The sequence below is a fragment of the Convolutriloba macropyga genome, chromosome 4 (assembly GCF_964194025.1).
Source record: "Convolutriloba macropyga chromosome 4, txConMacr16.3, whole genome shotgun sequence".
Taxonomy (NCBI): domain Eukaryota; kingdom Metazoa; phylum Xenacoelomorpha; order Acoela; family Convolutidae; genus Convolutriloba; species Convolutriloba macropyga.
The window spans coordinates 3769749-3787925 of record NC_134471.1 but is presented as its reverse complement, the minus strand read 5'-3'; the positions used below and the strand labels follow the sequence as shown (position 1 = coordinate 3787925).

Here is an 18177-nt window from a genome sequence, read left to right as displayed (position 1 = left end):
TATGAAAACCAGCAAGTAAAACCTCAACCCTGAGATCTGAAGTTTCGCTTCATGTTGGCGTAGTGTTGACTCTTAGAAGGCAGCTTTTAATCGTTCTCAAATATTTAGAGAAATCATTTTGGTCCTGTAGGTCTTCTTTATGTTGTTTTTGGCCTGATAGAATTTTTGTCGGAACGATTTGTGACTTTTCGACTGTATTTTTTCGGTTGAAGTCTTGATTTTTGCGTATTACTGCGTCAGGTTGTTAAACCTATTTCATATTCTTTTCAATTCTAAAATTCATATTCTTTGCAACTCTGTTGTGTTGTTCTTTGAAAATCAATTTTCTTATGATAGTAAACATCCAACGGTTTGGAGCAGACCTGATTTTTGTTTATACCCTGGTCAAATTCCTTTTACAATCCCAAGAATTCGTATTGTATTGGTGCTCTGTCTTTATTGGAGAGAAGACTATTTTCCATGACTTGGAGCTTTCAAAACAGAATAAACAGGTAGAACCCAGTGGGCGTTAAAAGCTCATTAGAGTTCATAAACTGGCTGTGATAGTGTTCCAAGTGCTTTTGGCTTTTGTGTGCTGTGTTCCAAGTTTTGGGTAAGGCCTCAATTGAAAGTCAAAAGGACATTTGAACTTTTTGAGCCCAAATTATTCTGGTGTTAGCGTTTTTCCGGTTTCCTGGTTTTGTCTTAACTGACTTTGGTAACAGCTCATAAATTGGTAGTGCAAGCTAGGTTTTTTCTTGTTTGATTTCCGAGGTAAGTGCATTGTTAATGCCAACTTAACAACCAGGTTTTTATTTTTTAGTTTTTTCTCATTTTTGTTGGCAGAAGTTTTGTCGGTTTTCGAATTTTTCTACTTTTAGAGATCAATGGAGTTTTGATAAAGCTCGCGTTTGCTTTTTTAGTAAATTTTAGCAGCATCCGAATTGGTTTTGAGCACATCAGCTCCAAGAATTTTAGCAACTTAATTCTTTTTAGTTTTCTCGTTTTGCTTTGGTTTATCCGTTATATGTCCAACCAGGTTTCCGGAGACCTGCAAATTAGTTGATCGAGAAGTAGATTTATCGAGAAGAAAAATGTTTTGAAGACATAGGTATGAACAAGTTTGACAAATCATCAATAATGTTTGTAATTTTTTTTGAAGATTTTAGAATTTTTGGCTTTTTTTGTTTTTTTTAGCTTAGCTGGTAAATAAAACTCTTCTGAGCCCGCAGCTGTTTTACTACATAGGTTTCTGCAATACAATGTTGGTTGTGAAGACATTTACAGAATAAATTTTCAGCGAATATTTAATATTTTATTCTATTTTTGTCCAGCAGGATTTTTTTATAGATGCACAAGTTTTCTGTACTTGCTCTCTGAAATTTTTGTTCAAAAAACTTTATTTAGCTTACGACGATATCAGATGTGTCTAAAGTTTAAATACTATTGTTTTTGTTTTACTCTAAACTTGTGAAACTATTTTGTCTGTTTGACTCGTAATGTTCAATCGGTCTGCTGGTCAGTTGAAGATTCGAAGATTATTTAGTTTTTCATTCAATTCTTGGATTGTGCTATCAGGACTTGTTTTTACTAATTATTGTTTTTCTACAAAACGATGAGGCACCAGTCAGTTGTAGCAACATGTTGCTTAATGAAAATTTTTGCACCTCATAATTTTTTTGACAGGAAACGAAGATCAGCGTCTGGACAGGAGGACAGCAGGAACATCATCAAACAGATTCAAGAAAATCAAATCTTTGGTAACTTGAATGTCCGCAGTGAACTGGGCTTCGACTCTGAATCAACCTTCACATATGTTATCCTGGAGTTTGATGACGTCTTCGAATTAGATATAGCCACAGGAGTTATAAGTCAGATACCTGGGACCATTTTAGACCGAGAAGAACAGGAGTCGCATGAAATCAAATTCAATATGCGAAATGTGTCGGACATTAACAGGAGGTGTAAGTATGAGTCAAGTTCTGTTAATTAATAGATTTAGCTCGGATGTTGTCACCTCTCCAAGTTTTTCAACGCCTCGGCGTTGCTTCGGAGTTCCATAACTTTTCGATGGCATTGAAAACGATGTTGTGACGCTTTTTTGTCAAACCCTGTTGCCACTGCAGCTGCAGTTGCATAACTTAAGCCAATGTTTCGCTGATTAATAGGTGCCGTCAGCCTCTCAAAGGCTATTATTTAGGTGCTTTACTTTTTCACGACTCAAAGAGGATTTATGATGATCTTCTTTCAACGATTCGAAGAGGATAATTGGAAATGTCTTATAACTCAATTTTTTTCGAGCAAATATTCAAGCTTGAATGGAACGTGTAAAGAAATTGAAGTGGTTTGAGTGAGCGAGGAGAGATTGAGATTGGGGCATTTAGAGAGTGTTTTTTGTTCAAACCGCTGTTCTCGAGAACGCGAGAAATCAATGTGTGAAAATTTTCTGTAAGAAAGTAAGGGGATTTTCTATTCTTGTGCGGCCTTCTCAAGCAGTTTTTGGCTAAGTGGTTCGAAATGGCTATAGTAATTCTTTTAGGATTGTATTGATAGTGTCTTCAAAGTTTTTGGTAATTAATACGTGCTTTTAGCCATTTATGAGGTTTTTCTGCTTTTTTTTTTGTAGATTTTGCGTTTTTTATCTTTGTTTTGTTATTGCATTCTTTGGAAGTTAGAGGGACTACTATCGATCAGAACCGTTTTTTACCTATTGACTACAGTTTTAGCTACTTTAAACTATTGTTTTTACTGCAGAAGAAACAAAACTTGAAACTATTTTTTGTTAATTTCTTGTAGTTTTTTCATTCCTCAAAGTTAGACACATTTGTGAGCCGTTTATGGCTTTGGTTTTGTTTCCCAAGCATTTTAGTGGTATCAGATTTTTTTTCCTTTATTATATAGGTAAGAAATTGACTTTTTCTATATTTAATAGTTCAGTTAGTTTTTGGGGTTAATTATCATCGATTGACTTTCAATTAGTTTTTCTTTTTTCTTGAGTAGTTTGAATAAAGAGTGGAGCGAAAAGGGAGTTGGTTTTTGTTCCTACCACTGTTTTCGAGACATACGTTTGATCGAGCGAAACTTTCTTTTTCACGTGTGGTTTTTGTTGAGAGGTTTTTAACTAAGGTCTTTTGCTTATAAATCTTCAATAACCAATGATCAAATTCAGGCCGTTTCAGGCGTATAATACTGTTTGGATAATTTTAATCAGCCATAACCTTATTTATTTTAAAAAAAATTATTATGCGGATATCTGAGTGATTATTGGCCAATTATTGTTTTGTTTTTTATTTTTGGAAATAAATAGACGCCAATTGATCATGGTTGTTTTAAATTACCAAATGAGTGGAAATTTGCATGTATGAAGTAGTTTTTTAATGAAAAATAAAATTTTAGCTCCTAATGAGGCTTCCACAGTATAGTGCGCCCAATTAAACTTTTTCACGTTTACAAGAGAAAGGCTGTCGTTGTTATATGCACTCGTATTATACAAAAATTAATTGAATTTTTGAAAATTGTTTTTTTTTTTATAAAATTTAATTTTTGACTGTTTTTCTATTGTTTTGTGACCGAAGATTACTGTTCCTAGCTTTAATTAACTGGTGTTCTAAATGATAGGTACGTCAAAGGCTAGGCTTTCGCTGAAGACGACTCTTGGAGTGATTTCTGGAATTATTCCGGCTTTTTTGAGCGAGCGAAAAAACCGGAAGTTCAGGTTGTGAATAAAGTGCGAGACTTTTGTTTTGATGAATAAGTTCGAATAGTGGAGAAAATGTGGCAAGATTTTTTATTGATTCTTTTGAAACAGTGCGAGAAATATAAAAACGAAAAATTTTTTTGCTAATCGAGCGGCTCTTTGTTCTCGTGCTGCTTTTCCAAGCCATTTTTTTCGAGCTTTAATTTGTTTGTTTAAAAGTAGTTTTGAATTTTTAAGTTTTTCATTTTTGCTATATCGTAGAATATAGTGAAAGCATATGCTTTGTTTTGATATCGCTTTGAAGCTTTTTAGGTATTAATGTGAGTTTTACGCTAATTTGGTACTTTGGCAACTATTTTTTTGGTTTTGTAGACTGTTTTAGCAATTTTGTAGACATTGCGTGGGTTTTTTTGCATTGATTGTTAATTAAGTTGAGGTCTGCGATCCTCTGCAAATTCGATTACGAATTGAATGAAATTTTTTGGTGCAAAACAGGTTTTTTCTGAGATTTTTGCAGGAATTTAGTTCTTCTCCATTTCTTTCATACTCAGAGATGCTTGTTAGCTTATTATGGCTTGCCAAGTGTTATGTGAAGCGAGCAGATTTCTTGTCGCCAGTGCATAAAAAAAATTGTTTTTTGTTTGCAACGGTACTGTATAATGAAGTAATGGGGAATCTTGTGTTTTTTTTTCTAGGTTTATTTAAACTTCGTTCAGTTTTTCTTGTTATTTCACTTAAGATTGTTTTTTTTGCTTCCTTGTGTGTTCTGCGTGTAGATACTATTTTTTAAACGTTGAATTTCTGGTAAAACCGATTTCGAGTTCTTTTTCACTTATGTTTTAAAGTGACAATGAGTTTAAACCGGTAAAGTGTCACTGAAACAGGATGTAAAAACTAATGCCGCAAGTGAAAACAAGTGTTCAGGTCATTGGCTGAATAACAGTCGTCAAATGATTAGAACCATTCGATGTGGTTACCGGTATCACTCAAATCTGAGGAAGAAAGAAAATTAGGCAAGGAAAAATTTTTACAAAGCGAGTTAATTTCTTTGTCCTCTGGGCCACTTTTAAAACAGTGTTTTTGTTTTAGTGTAAATTTTTTAACGAACAAAGTCAAATGCGGTTTCTCTTAATTATGTCAACTTTTAAATGTACCTTTGGAGTCAATTTTGGCCTTCTTAGGCAAATATTAGACTTTAAGATGCAATGTTGAGCTTTTTCTGTCATATTGGTTTTGACCTTTTTTTTTATCAGCTTTTGTGTTCTTCCTCAATTTTTTTATGGCATTCCAAGATTGAATTGTTTTTTTTCCAGGAGCTTTGGTAAGCTTTTAACTTAATTGGTGCAAAATTTGAATTAATATTGGTAATTAAATTAAAATAATACTATTCAAATGTTGAATCTTTTTTGTCTGTTTCGAGGTCTTTTGCTTATTTCTACTGTTTTTCGCAATAGTTGTTGGTGCTGAGTTTTTAGTAATAAGCTAATTTGGGGATGTTGATACAAGGTGCTGATCATATGTTTTAAATGGCAATTTTTACTGAAACAAGTGCTTCAAATCTTTTTTCTGATTTTCAATCTGAGAATTTTTTTGAAATGTTAGTGTGTTTCTGCCACTTATTCTGAGGGTCAATTATCAGAGCGATTGTTGGGTTGCTTAGTTTTTTGGATTTTCGTTGGGAACTTTGTGTATATAATAATACATTTAGATAATTTCATTTATTTTCCTTTGTTTCCACTGTATGTAACGTTAACATTCTGTTTTAAGTCAATTGCTTGCTAGTTGTTAAATCTAATAAAACTGCGGGCCAAATAGACATTTTGAAAACATTCTGCTGTCTTCAATTTTCTCTTCATTTTCTCTGGCTGTTTTATTTCCAAATTTAGTCGGTGGGTGCAATGGCAGCTTTTCTCCGGCAATCTGATGGCTATGTTAGACTTTATGCGACTTCTTTAAGTGCAATTATTGCTAGATGACCTGTGGTATAAACTCCCGGTCTAATCATGAAACAGAGCTATGCCGTTGTTCTGGCTTTTTCAGTGATGATTGGGAATTTACTAGCGTGTCCGTCTATACCCAGTCATTCTGGAATTTTTTGTGTGTAAGATCTGATAAGATGCTGATCAAAAATCTAAGATAATAATTCAATTTTGCTGAATTGTTATCTTATAAGATCTTTCACGATAAACGTTCACGTAGGGCAGAGTTTTTCACTGTGTAAGATCTGATACGACATGTTTTAATAATTTCAATACTGCCGTATAACGTAGTCGAGTTCCTATGAAAGTAAAAAATAATCGGTTAACTTGACCAATTATGAAACAAAAAAATATTTATTGATTCTAGTTTGTTGGCAGTTTTATTCTGAGTCTCAACTAGGTATTATGGCTCATCTTAGTAGTCCAAGTTTTGGTCTTTGAAAATTTTTTCAGCCTAGTTTGATAATCACCGCTTCAGAAAAAGTCCCTGATAATCGTATAACCATTTTCGGAATATCTTATAAGTCTCAAAAGAAAATATATGGTAATTATTTCTTCGTTGCTCTGACACTTAAATATTGCGTGCTGAGTTTTTTGGCTACTGCTTGAAAGCAAATGTGAGTTTTCTGCAATTTGAAAAACATGCCATACTTAAAGAATTTTATCGTATAATATCTGATAAAAAATATTATCAAAAAGATGAGTCATTACTTTCCGAATGTTTATAAGATCTTAACACGATAAATATTTTTTTCCGGCAGAATTTTTATCATTTAAGATCTGATAATATAGAATTTTTTATCGTGTAAGATCTTATAAGAGGAATTTTTACGGTGTAAGATCTGACAAAGGTGTTATGAGATCTGATAAGAAGATTCATCCCCTTACAGGTTATTAGCAAGATGGTTTTGTCAGCATTTTGTCAGATTTGCACGACAAAAATTCTGAGAACACTGCGGTAGGTGTTTTATGCAGCTGTTATCGCAACTAGAGTTGATTAAAACAACCGATGGGTTTTATGCTGTTTTGTTGACTTTCGTTACTTTTGTTATTGTTGTGGTGAAACATAAACTGACATGACACTATGTACACTTTGTCTCAATGCATGTTCTTCTGCCGCACCTGCCACTTCTAATTTGGTAGCAGCGGTTATTTGTTTCACATCATATTTTATTCTCATAAAGAATTTTTAAACAGGGATATGACAGGGGATTGTAAAATTTGGAAAAAATTTCTTATTTAGAAAAAAGTTGGGCAGTGTTCTCAGTAACGTAGTGATGACATAGCTGGTGGCGACTAAAAATTTACGCAAGAAAATTGTATCAAATTTTATTAAGCAAGAAAAAAAATGGTGCTTCGTTTTAGTGTATTTCGTCGCGTTCTCTCTTACTATTATCGACGAAGACGACAGCGCACCTCAGATAGTGAACGAGCTACAACCTTTGCAGGGCTTTGTTCCAGAGAATCCGGAAACTGGCTACCGAATACTGGAGCTGAGAATTAACGACCCGGACATAACCCCAGACCTTGATCAGCGAGAATGGACAATCTCATTGAGTAAGCTCCCAACTTGCCAATTTTTTTAAATATAACTTGAAGCTTAGGGAAACTAGATTGGAGTCCTCTATTGGCTTTTGTTTTTGTTGAGTCCTCTGACGCTTTTTTGTTTGACAATTTTCTACGCCGCAAACTGCGCAACAGGTATTTTTTAATCTTTTTGTGACGTTTTTATTTGCTCTTGAATGACAAGCAATTATTTTAAACGTGTGTGTCTTTTTGTATGCAAATTTTTGCCCGACCATTTTGCGATTTTCTTCTAGAATAATCTTTGACTTCTCAAGTGACTTTTTCACTCCCTTCTTCCTGATTTTTGAGAGATTTCATTTGCTTACACTTCGAAAAATTTTGGTTGTTCAAACAAAACCGATTGTTGGAGAGTTGCTGATAATGCCCTTATAGCCGAGTGATTATTAGTTCCGTCGAGGTGACTGTAGAATTTGGAAAATGTAACTTTTATCACGAAGCGTCGCAACTGAAAGTGGTAGGACTTGAATTTTTAAAATCGGTTTCCTGCAAATTGTTAGTGAGACCATTGGCTTGCAGTTCAACGCCATTTGGCCAACGGAATATATGCGGAACAAAATAAGGTGGAATTTGAAGTTGAGAGACTGCAACATTGATTTTCTGGGGGGATCAAGTTTAATCAATTGGTTATTATCAGGTATTTACCTCCGAACAATCAATTTTGGTGGGGGTTAGTACATATCGAGGGGCAAGTTTCTTCGTTGTCGCCTTAAAGAATATTGTTTTAGAAGTACAAAAATTCGGGATAAACTTCCAAATATGGCTTGTATCTTGAGTTGAGAGTTTGTCCGGTTGTTAATTTGTAGCGTCCGAATTCTGATGCTGCTTTTGTTTTAGTTGAATAGCTTGAATAGAAGTCAACAATTTTTAAAGAAGGCGTTCAGGTCATTTGATTGCTCATTTGAAGTTATAGCGAACTTACGTATGGAAAGCGGAGCTGAAGTAGTCCATAGTTGTGACATGGACAAATTCTTTTTTTATTGTACATTTTTGTACAATCTTATTTGTTAAGTTACTAAGGAGTGAAACCTTAGTAGCATTACCACGACAGCACCACCACAAAGCTGTTGCTTAGGAGTTGATCTGTAAAGACATTGTGAAAGCAAAAACACTGTTGAGAGAGGTGAACTTACTTAACAAAACCAGAACACCGGAGAACCGCGATTAGATCAGGCGGCTTAATTAAGTGATTTGGTAGTGCCATTATGAGGTCATAGAGAACAGTATCTACCATTTCAGAAAATTTTTTTTACAAATATAAAATTGTGAAGCATCTTTTATAATGATTTTTGGTGTCTTCTAGTAGTCCTTTACGTTTCTTTTTTACACATTTGATGTTGTTTGATTACTTGAATCAGTTCATTATTTCAACCTCAATTTCCAACAGTCGACGAGAGTGGTCTTCGGACAACAGAGCCCTCCAATAGGAGTCTGCGAGCCGTCAAACCACCTTTCAGTTGGCTAGGGTTTTGAGCGCTAGTCCATCCCCAGCTAGTCAGCCTAAGCAAAGTACAAAATTCTACAGTGACGGATTTGGATTCAGGAGATCGGGGGTTCGAATCCCTCCTTCGGATGATGTTTTTGCACCCCTAAAGAGAAATTTATCTAGGCTACAGCCACTGAATTAAATTGCGCCGCCTGTCATTCGAGAGCAATTTATCCGACGTTGGTCGGTTATGTTTAATTGACTGAGGTTTACGTGGCACTGTTTTCCTAATTTTCCATCAAACGCTCTGTTCTTTTGCGGGAAGCCGAATCCCGAACGCCAACATCAATCATCATTACGTCGCCAAACTTCCATTTTTCTCCACGAACTTTGTTTGCATTTCAATTTTAACGCGAAAGCTGCTAGAAACCATGTGTCAATTAGACACAAATGATAAAAAGCTTACAATAATGATTAATGCGCTCACATTAATGACTGCAATTCAAGAAGGCAATATTAAGTTAGTTCGAGCCTTGGGATTTTTGGGGACAACGGTGTCGACAGTTTCCATTAGCCTAAAATTAATAACCCTAATAACTAATTGTTATTAAAAAATCTTCAGAGCCATTTTATCGAAAATGAAAGTGAGAAAGATAGATAGTCAGATTCACTACTTATACTTAATTTAAATGCCCTAGCGTTGAGTCATCTTTAGTACTCAGTTCTTGATATATATCCTATGTATATACCAAACCTGTATACTCTCATTGAGAAACAGGAGTATGTCCAACTACAAAGAGAAATCGAAATAGTTTGTACTTAATAAAAGTAAAACAATATTTTCCCATTTTTTCTGTTCTTTCGGTCCCAATCGGGGATATAGGAATCAATAGTGTCTATTTTCCGGCAATCTGCCGGGGGTGTTGAAAGTTTAATGGTAACGATTTTTCATCGTAAGTTTTCCACACTTCAAGGCGACAAATGTGATCTAAATTTACTTCCCATTAGCTTGTTTCTTCAAACGAACAGACCTTTTCAAATTTTCCGTTCCACATATATACCAAAAATTGGTCGACACATAACTTGGATGGTTTATGAATTTAAAAGAATAAAGAAGTTATTCTGACACGATACGTTGATTTTTTTCCCAAATGCAGAGCTCATTTACTCGCTTAGCAATCAGAGACTGGAATGCTTGTCTAAACAGACTAAAAGAAAAATATAGACAAAAAAATTGTCATCAATAAATTTATTTCTGTACAATTTTTCAATCAAATTCTTGTATCCTTGATTGTGGAAGTTAAATGGTTCATCATGGCTGAACTTTTGCCTTAAAAGAAGTTATATTATTTGATTTATTTTGTGTTCAGGCTAAAGGTATTCACTTTTGTTCTTCCCAAACAATTTAATGATTGTAATTTTTTAATCATTGACAATTACTAGAAACTTATACATTTCCGGTATTCTAGCTTGGAACTAAGTGTTTTTTCTCTTAACAGGTCGCAGCAGGTTTGGCTCAAATGTTTTACTTTATAACACCTTATGCTTTCCCATCTGATATTGCTAGACAGTTCACAGAAAGTTTTTAAAATTAGCTGCCTTCGAACGCAGTTTGAAGTAATTATTGTTAACATGTTGGTCTTTTTCATGCAAAATTTCCGCATGACAGTTTTTACGCTTTTGTTGTAGAACATTTTTTGACTTCTTGAGTGACTTTTCAATTTAGTTCTCCATTTTTCAGTGGTTAAGAATGATATTTTCAATGATTTAGGTTGAAGCATTTGTTTCAAGTTTTTTGATATACAGTTTCAAGATTTGCTCAAAGTTTAGGCCAAATACATGATTTATTTTGATAGGAAAGAAAGCATTGGAAGGTTACTGTTTTTGGAGCGTTTTAATTCGCTGTCTGTTTCAGAGCTACAGTTCGATGTCTGTTTTAGAGAAACAAGTTGCTCTTGTTCTGAGATCAAGTTAGTTTCTAAAAGCCATTGTGAGTGAAAGGAAATCAATGTCATTGTATTCGAGTGATTAATATGCCAGACTGATAATCTGGGGGCTGCGAGTGCGAACCCCTGTGGGGTCGTTTTGCACTCATAAAACATATCAAATCTACCCCCGCTTTAAACTAAATTGACCATCTGTCGTTTGAGAGCAACTCATCTGAAGTTAGTTGGTTTATGTTTGATCTGAGCCCAAGATTGATCTATTTTTCTGATCGGACAACGGTTATCGCAATAAAAAAACAAAAAAATTTCTATTTTTCTTTTCTTTCTAATTGTTTTTCTTTTCAGGCAAAATTTGAAGAATATACTGTTGGTGATTTTTGCCGACAAGAACGCTATTTTCATCTTCATATCATAGGGAACTTTGAGCTAGCAACATCTGGTCGAAGACGTTTTAAACAAATTTATCGTTGTTCAGAATTGATGGCCATAAACTACATTAGCTAAATGATTTTTTGTGCAGTAAATCAATTAAGGTTATAGTTCGCAGCAGTTTTTTACCGAAAAAATTTCAAGCTAAACAATTTGAACTTTCCGTCGACTCACATAAAATTATTAGAAAAGCCTGAGAGTTGATGCGTGCCTGAATTTTTTCCTAAACGCATTGGCGATTTTTGAACGCATTGGCTTTGTCAATCTATTTTGATTTGAGTTGTGAGTTTTTTTACAGTTAGAAATAGATTTGCATTCACACGGATTTCTGTTCAAAAATTGTTTGGCGTTCAGATGCTCGTTTTAATACTGCTGGTCTGATGCTAATTGCTAATTTTAAAATGTTCAATTTTTTGCTCTTCTGTCTTCTATTTGTTTCAAATTTTCAATGGTAATTTTAAGTTTTATAAGTGACAAGAAAGCTGCAAACGGTTGGTATAAACACAGTCTGCACTTGATATAATATGTCAATCTCTCTTGTAACCATGATTTACATTTTTGTAAAACTTTAGTACAATTTTCCTCAAAGTTTTGAACTGTTACAAGAGCAAAGTTCAAAATTTGTTTCGTTTTTGATTAATCGAATTAATCGTCCATGGTTTCACTGTTTGCTTACTTGCTTTCTTGACCGTCTAAAGGACGGAATGGAGGTGTTTGGCAATAATAAAGTTAAGCGTTCTTACTTATTTATTGATCTAAAACGAAGTTTGTTGCAATTATTTTAGACGTTTTCTAACATTCAGTTAGCTACCCAGGTCGAGGTGGCCAGACCGAATTGATTTCTGATCAGACCATCTTCGAGCGCACACGTGTTCTCGGTGCGCTTGAATTACATGGTCTGGAAAAGGCTTCGAGCGCACTTTTGTCTGGGCAATGGTCTGGAACTTGCCTGATCAGAGGCCAATTTGGTCTGGGACGGTCTGATCAGAGGTCACTCTGGTCTCGGACGGTCTGATCAGAGGCAATTTCGAGCGCACACTAGTCTGACCAGAGGCCGATTGGAGCGCACACTAGTCTGACCAGAGACCAAGTTTTTTTTGTTTTTTTTGCTGACATTTGTTGTCTATGGTAAGAGTCAACATGAAAACATTCTGATCGGAACTCCATCTGAAGATCTGATGGGGTTGATCAGAACCAAGGTGTTCACCTGATAGCAACTGAGGGTCCCCTCAAGGAAAGATTTTGAATCAAAGTAGATCAAGACGTTTTTATGCAAAGCTGTCTAAGTTCATTTATGCAGTTAAAAACATAAATAAATGGCAAACTCAATAAATTTTTGAGAAATTTTCTTTGGTTTTATTTTCATTATCAATATTTTCAGAATTGGCTTTTCGTAAGTTGAATATAAGATTGATAACATCGATTTTCCTGATATGAATATATTATAACAATATTGAGAAATTTGTTCATGTCCAGATCATTCTCTGATTAGACTATTTTGAGCGCACTTTGGTCTAAACAGATGCAACTTATAGCGCACTTTTGTCTGATGAGAGGTGATTTCGAGCGCACTTTAGTCTGATCATAGGTGATTTTGAGCGCAATTTAGTCTGATCATAGGCAATTTCGAGCGCACTTCAGTTTGATCAGAGGCTACTTCGAGCGCATTTCAGTCTGATCAGAGGCGGATTCGAGCGCACTTTTGTCTGATGAGGTGATTTTGAGTGCACTTTAATCTGATCATAGATGATTTTGAGCGCACTTTAGTCTGATCATAGGTAACTTGGAGCGCACTTTTGTCTGATGAGAGGCGATTTCGAGCGCACTTTAGTCTGATCATAGGTGATTTTGAGCGCACTTTAGTCTGATCATAGGCAATTTCGAGCGCACTTAAGTCTGATCAGAGGCTATTTCGAGCGCACACTAGACTGATCAGGTTATGACTTTCGAGCGCGCAATAGTATGATCAGAGGAGTTTTTCGAGCGCACTAGTCTAATCAGAGGACACTTCAGTCTGGGTCGGTCTGATAAGAGGTCGCTTTTGTCTGGGACGGTCTGATCAGAGGCCATTTTGGCCTGGACCACAACCTGGGTAACATTCAGTTTCTAACATTCATGTTGCAAATATTTTAGCTGTTATCTAACACTCAGTTCCACATTCAGTGAAGTGATCAATAGAAGAATCTTTAGCTAGCCTACAAGAAAAGAGAAAAGGGAAAACCACTATTACTAGGAAAGAGCCAGCCATTATCACTAGGAGATGCTAGTCCTTTTAGGCGATTTTTCATCTCACAGATTTTTTGTCTGCCCATCGAATTTTTCAATTTTTGGCCTAGCGAAATAGTATAAGTTGGTAAAACCCAAGGGCATTAATTTTCAATTAGCCGAAACTGCCCCGGAGTCATAAATTAATGGTGTGAAGTGCAATCCGTGAGTTTATAGCCTCACTCCATTACCTCCTCCAATCCTTAACTCACTTCACAGTGGAATGCTGGTTAGGGTAAAATATTTTCGTTGTAAAATTGGAAACTTTTGGTGGTTTGGTTACCCCGTCGCGCGGCGTCAGTTGACCCCCTCTCCCTCCCCCGGAACCAACTCTCTGATTTTAAGCTAGCGTCTAATAAAGCCAACACGTCGCCAGTTGTTTGAGAGCAAATACTCGTTAGTCAGTTGTTTTAAAAATATTCTACTGAACTTAAGACCTTTTCCGTTTGTGCCCGCTAGTTTAGTCTTAGTGAGTGCATATTATAACCCCCCAGCGCATGTGCCATATTTCGTACTTAGTGAGTTATTTACTATGTAATTGCACGTCATCTGTAATTGGGAATTCATAACTTACTGGGGGCACAAATGCAAAATATCCCGATCTTAAATGTGAAGCTTTTAAGCCAGGATTTTGTTGGCAAATTTTTCTCCGAGAACCGGGTTTTTGGAGAATGATTTAACTTTTAGTCAGAAAAAAGGAAATTAGTTTTTAGGCTGTAGAAGTTTGCAATAGAAGATAAAAGTTATTTAGAAAGGCCTGAGAGTTGATGCGTGCCTGAATTTTTTCCTGAACGCATTGGCGATTTTTGAACGCATTGGCTTTGTCAATCTATTTTGATTTGAGTTGTGAGTTTTTTACAGTTAGAAATAGATTTGCATTTACACGGATTTCTTTTAAAAAATTGTTTGGGGTTCAGATGATCGTTTTAAAACTGCTGGTCTGATGCTAATTGCTAATTTTAAAATGTTCATTTTTTTGCTCTTCTGTCTTAAATTTGTTTCAAATTTTTAACGGTAATTTTAAGTTTTATAAGTGACAAGAAAGCTGCAATTGGTTGGTATACACACCGTCTACACTTGATATTATATGTTAATCTCTCTTGTAACCATGATTTACATTTTTGTAAAACTTCCTCAAGGTTTTGGACTGTTACAAGAGCAAAGTTCAAAATTTGTTTCGTTTTTGATTAATCGATATAATCGTCCATGGTTTCACGGTTTGCTTACTTGCTTTCCTGACTGTTTAAATGACGGAAAGCAGGTGTTTGGCAATAATAAAGTTACGCGTTCTTACTTATTAATTGATCGAAAACGAAGTTTGTTGCAATTATTTTAGCCGTTTTCTAACATTCAGTTAGCTACCCAGGTCGAGGTGGCCAGACCGAATTGATTTCTGATCAGACCATCTACGAGCGCACACGTGTTCTCGGTGCGCTTGAATTACATGGTCTGGAAAAGGCTTCGAGCGCACTTTTGTCTGGGCAATGGTCTGGAACTTGCCTGATCAGAGGCCAATTTGGTCCGGGGCGGTCTGATCAGAGGTCACTCTGGTCTCGGACGGTCTGATCAGAGGCAGTTTCGAGCGCACACTAGTCTGACCAGAGGCCGATTGGAGCGCACACTAGTCTGACCGGAGACCAAGTTTTTTTTGTTTTTTTTTGCTGACAGTCTATGGTAAGAGTCAACATGAAAACATTCTGATCGGAACTCCATCTGAAGATCTGATGGGGTTGATCAGAACCAAGAGGTTCACCTGATAGCAACTGCGGGTCCCCTCAAGAAATGATGTTGAATTAAAGTAGATCAAGAGGTTTTTATGCAAAGCTGTCTAAGTTCATTTATGCAGTTAAAAACATAAATAAATGGCAAACTCAAAAAATTTTTGAGAAATTTTCTTTGGTTTTATTTTCATTATCAATACTTTCAGAATTGGCTTTTCGTACGTTGAATATAAGATTGATAACATCGATTTTCATGAAATATATTATAACAAAATTGAGAAATTTGTTCATGTTCAAAATCAATCTCTGATTAGACTACTTTGAGCGCACTTTGGTCTAAACAGAGGCAACTTCGAGCGCACTTTTGTCTGATAAGAGGTGATCTCGAGCGCACTTCAGTCTGATCATAGGTGATTTTGAGCGCACTTTAGTCTGATCATAGGCAATTTCGAGCGCACTTCAGTCTGATCAGAGGCTATTTCGAGCGCACTTCAGTCTGATCAGAGGCGGATTCGAGCGCACTTTTGTCTGATGAGAGGTGATTTGGAGCGCACTTTAGTCTGCTTATAGGCGATTTTGAGCGCACTTTAGTCTGATCATAGACAACTTCGAGCCCACTTTTGTCTGATGAGAGGTGATTTCGAGCGCACTTTAGTCTGATCATAGGTGATTTCATTGGAGCGCACTAGTCTAATCAGAGGACACTTCAGTCTGGGTCGGTCTGATAAGAGGTCGCTTTTGTCTGGGACGGTCTGATCAGAAGCTATTTTGGTCTTGACCTCAACCTGGGTAACATTCAGTTTCTAACATTCATGTTGCAATTATTTTAGCCGTTATCTAACGTTCAGTTAGTTCTAATATTCAGTTCCACATTCAGTGAAGTGAACAATAGAAGAATCTTTAGCTAGCCTACAAGAAAAGAGAAAACCACTATTACTAGGAAAGAGCCAGCCATTATCACTAGGAGATGTTAGTACTTTTAGGCGATTTTTCGTCCGACAGATTTTTTTTCTGCCCATCGAATTTTTCAATTTTTGGCCTAGCGAAATGGTATAAGCTGGTAAAACCGAAGGGCATTAATATTCAATTAGCCGAAGCTGCCCAGGAGTCATAAATTAATGGTGTGAAGTGCAATCCTTGAGATAGCCTCACTCCATTACCTCCTCCAATCCTTAACTCACTTCACAGTGGAATGCTGGTTAGTGGAAAATATTTTCGTTGTAAAATTGAAAACTTTTGGTGGTTTGGTTACCCCATCGCGCGGCGTCAGTTGACCCCCCCCCCCCCCGGAACCAACTCTCTGAGCTTAAGCTAGCGTCTAATAAAGCCAACACGTCCCAGTTGTTTGAGAGCAAATACTCGCATGTTAGTCAGTTGTTTTAAAATTTTAAAAGTATTCTACCGAACTTCAGACCTTTTCCGTTTTTGCCCGCTAGTTTAGTCTTAGTGGGTGCTTTTTATAACCCCCCCCGGCGCATGTGCCATATTTCGTACTTAGTGAGTTATTTACTATGTAATTGCACGTCATCTGTAATTGGGGGTTCATAACTTACTGGGGGCACAAATGCAAAATATCCCGATCCTAAATGTGAAGCTTTTAAGCCAGGAGTTTGTTGGCAAATTTTTCTCCGAGAACCGGGCTTTTGTAGAATGATTTAACTTTCAGTCAGAAGAAGCGAAATTCGTTTTTAGGCTGTAGAAGTTTGCAATAGAAGAAAAAATATCAATTTCACGGTGGAATAAGTAATGGTTAAGTGACTCTGCTTGAAGTCACTGAGAACTTCTGGCGTTTATCGAGAACCGCGAAGCGGTTCGAGATATTAAGTCAGAATTTAGAAGTGACTTCTCCAGAGTCACTTAACCATGCTTAAAACACGAAACGCGCACGTTTTAAAATAACAAAAGTCAACGGAAGTCAACTTCTGGCTAAGTAGAAACTTCTGGCATTTTAACTGGCACTGCAGACTTTCGGCTTTTTGAAATCTGCACGTGAGTGTTTCAACTTTATGAAAAGTTTCAGAATATATACATTTAGAAGCGCTCTTTCTAGTTTCTAGTAAGTTCTAATTGGCCAAAGTTTGATCGTCGTTTACAAGTCATATGGGTCGACAATTATGTGCTAACGCATATTAATGGGCCTCCTTGTTTGATTCATAGTTTTCTATTCCTTTTAGCAACTGGAAATGTGAATTCACTGTTTGAGCTCAGCGCAACTACAATCAGGCCTGCATCTGAGGAGGAATCGGTTTGGATCCAATATGCAGGCGATGCATCGCAATCTCTGTCCAATAGTTTCTATTCATTGACAGTCAGACTTTCGGACCAAGGACCGTCGGAGGCTGTAGAGTACGAGGTCACTATAACTGTAGGCGATCCCCAACTTCAAGTGCTGCCAATACCTGATGTCATCTACATAAGCGAAGAAGAGCCCTCAGATACTCTGTGAGTTGTTAAGAGTGAATGACTGATTTATTGTGATCACTCAAACCCACGGGAACTCATTATATGCTCTGCAACAACAGTTTTCCCCGTTTCTGTTTGTGGTTAACAAGATCTGCTTTGATTTTGGTAGATAGATGAGTTTATCTTGCCTATGAATCAAAATCACTGATTGGTTGCAAAACATGTTACTCAGGAGCTTTTATGACCTTTTAGGCCAAGTACCAAAATATGCCTGAAGTAGATCCTTCCATACTATAAAGTGGAACTTTAAACAATCTTAAAATTTTGTCAACATCTATTATTGGATCTTTTCCATTTGTGCTCCCCAGTACGTTATGCACAACCCCCCCCCCCCCCCCCCCCGTTACAGACCACGAGTCATTACACAGTACAGCGCTATGTGAAAGTATTGAACGTGTTGTTGAGGGGCTCCAAATAATATACACCCACTAAGTTGAAGGGGGACACAAACGGAAAAGATATGGCCTAAATACGTGCTGTGATCTGAATTAGCGGGGTCAAAGAAGGTGGACTCAAACTAGCATCTTTTTACTTTCAAAAGAATTTTGCTAACCATCACTCCAGCTGGTCTTCCTCACTTTGGTGCCCCCCCCCCTCCCCGTTCCTCAAAGCTTAATGTCAGTAGTCAAGTTTACGTTAGAGCTTCGTGCCAAGCTTATCTTGCGTAGAATTTACATTTGGCTGTTCT

General features: G+C 36.5%; 1 protein-coding gene across 3 annotated transcripts in view; it reads left to right on the top strand.

Moving 5' to 3' along the window:
- Positions 1 to 18177, top strand: part of LOC142337418 (putative neural-cadherin 2) — a 289747-nt gene that overhangs the window by 6951 nt on the left and 264619 nt on the right. For all 3 annotated transcript variants that reach the window (XM_075386622.1, XM_075386621.1, XM_075386623.1), the window contains exons 3-5: positions 1666 to 1943; positions 7021 to 7212; positions 17201 to 17468. In XM_075386622.1, coding sequence (XP_075242737.1) covers positions 1666 to 1943; positions 7021 to 7212; positions 17201 to 17468 — 738 coding nt within the window. The remainder of the gene's footprint in view (positions 1 to 1665; positions 1944 to 7020; positions 7213 to 17200; positions 17469 to 18177) is intronic.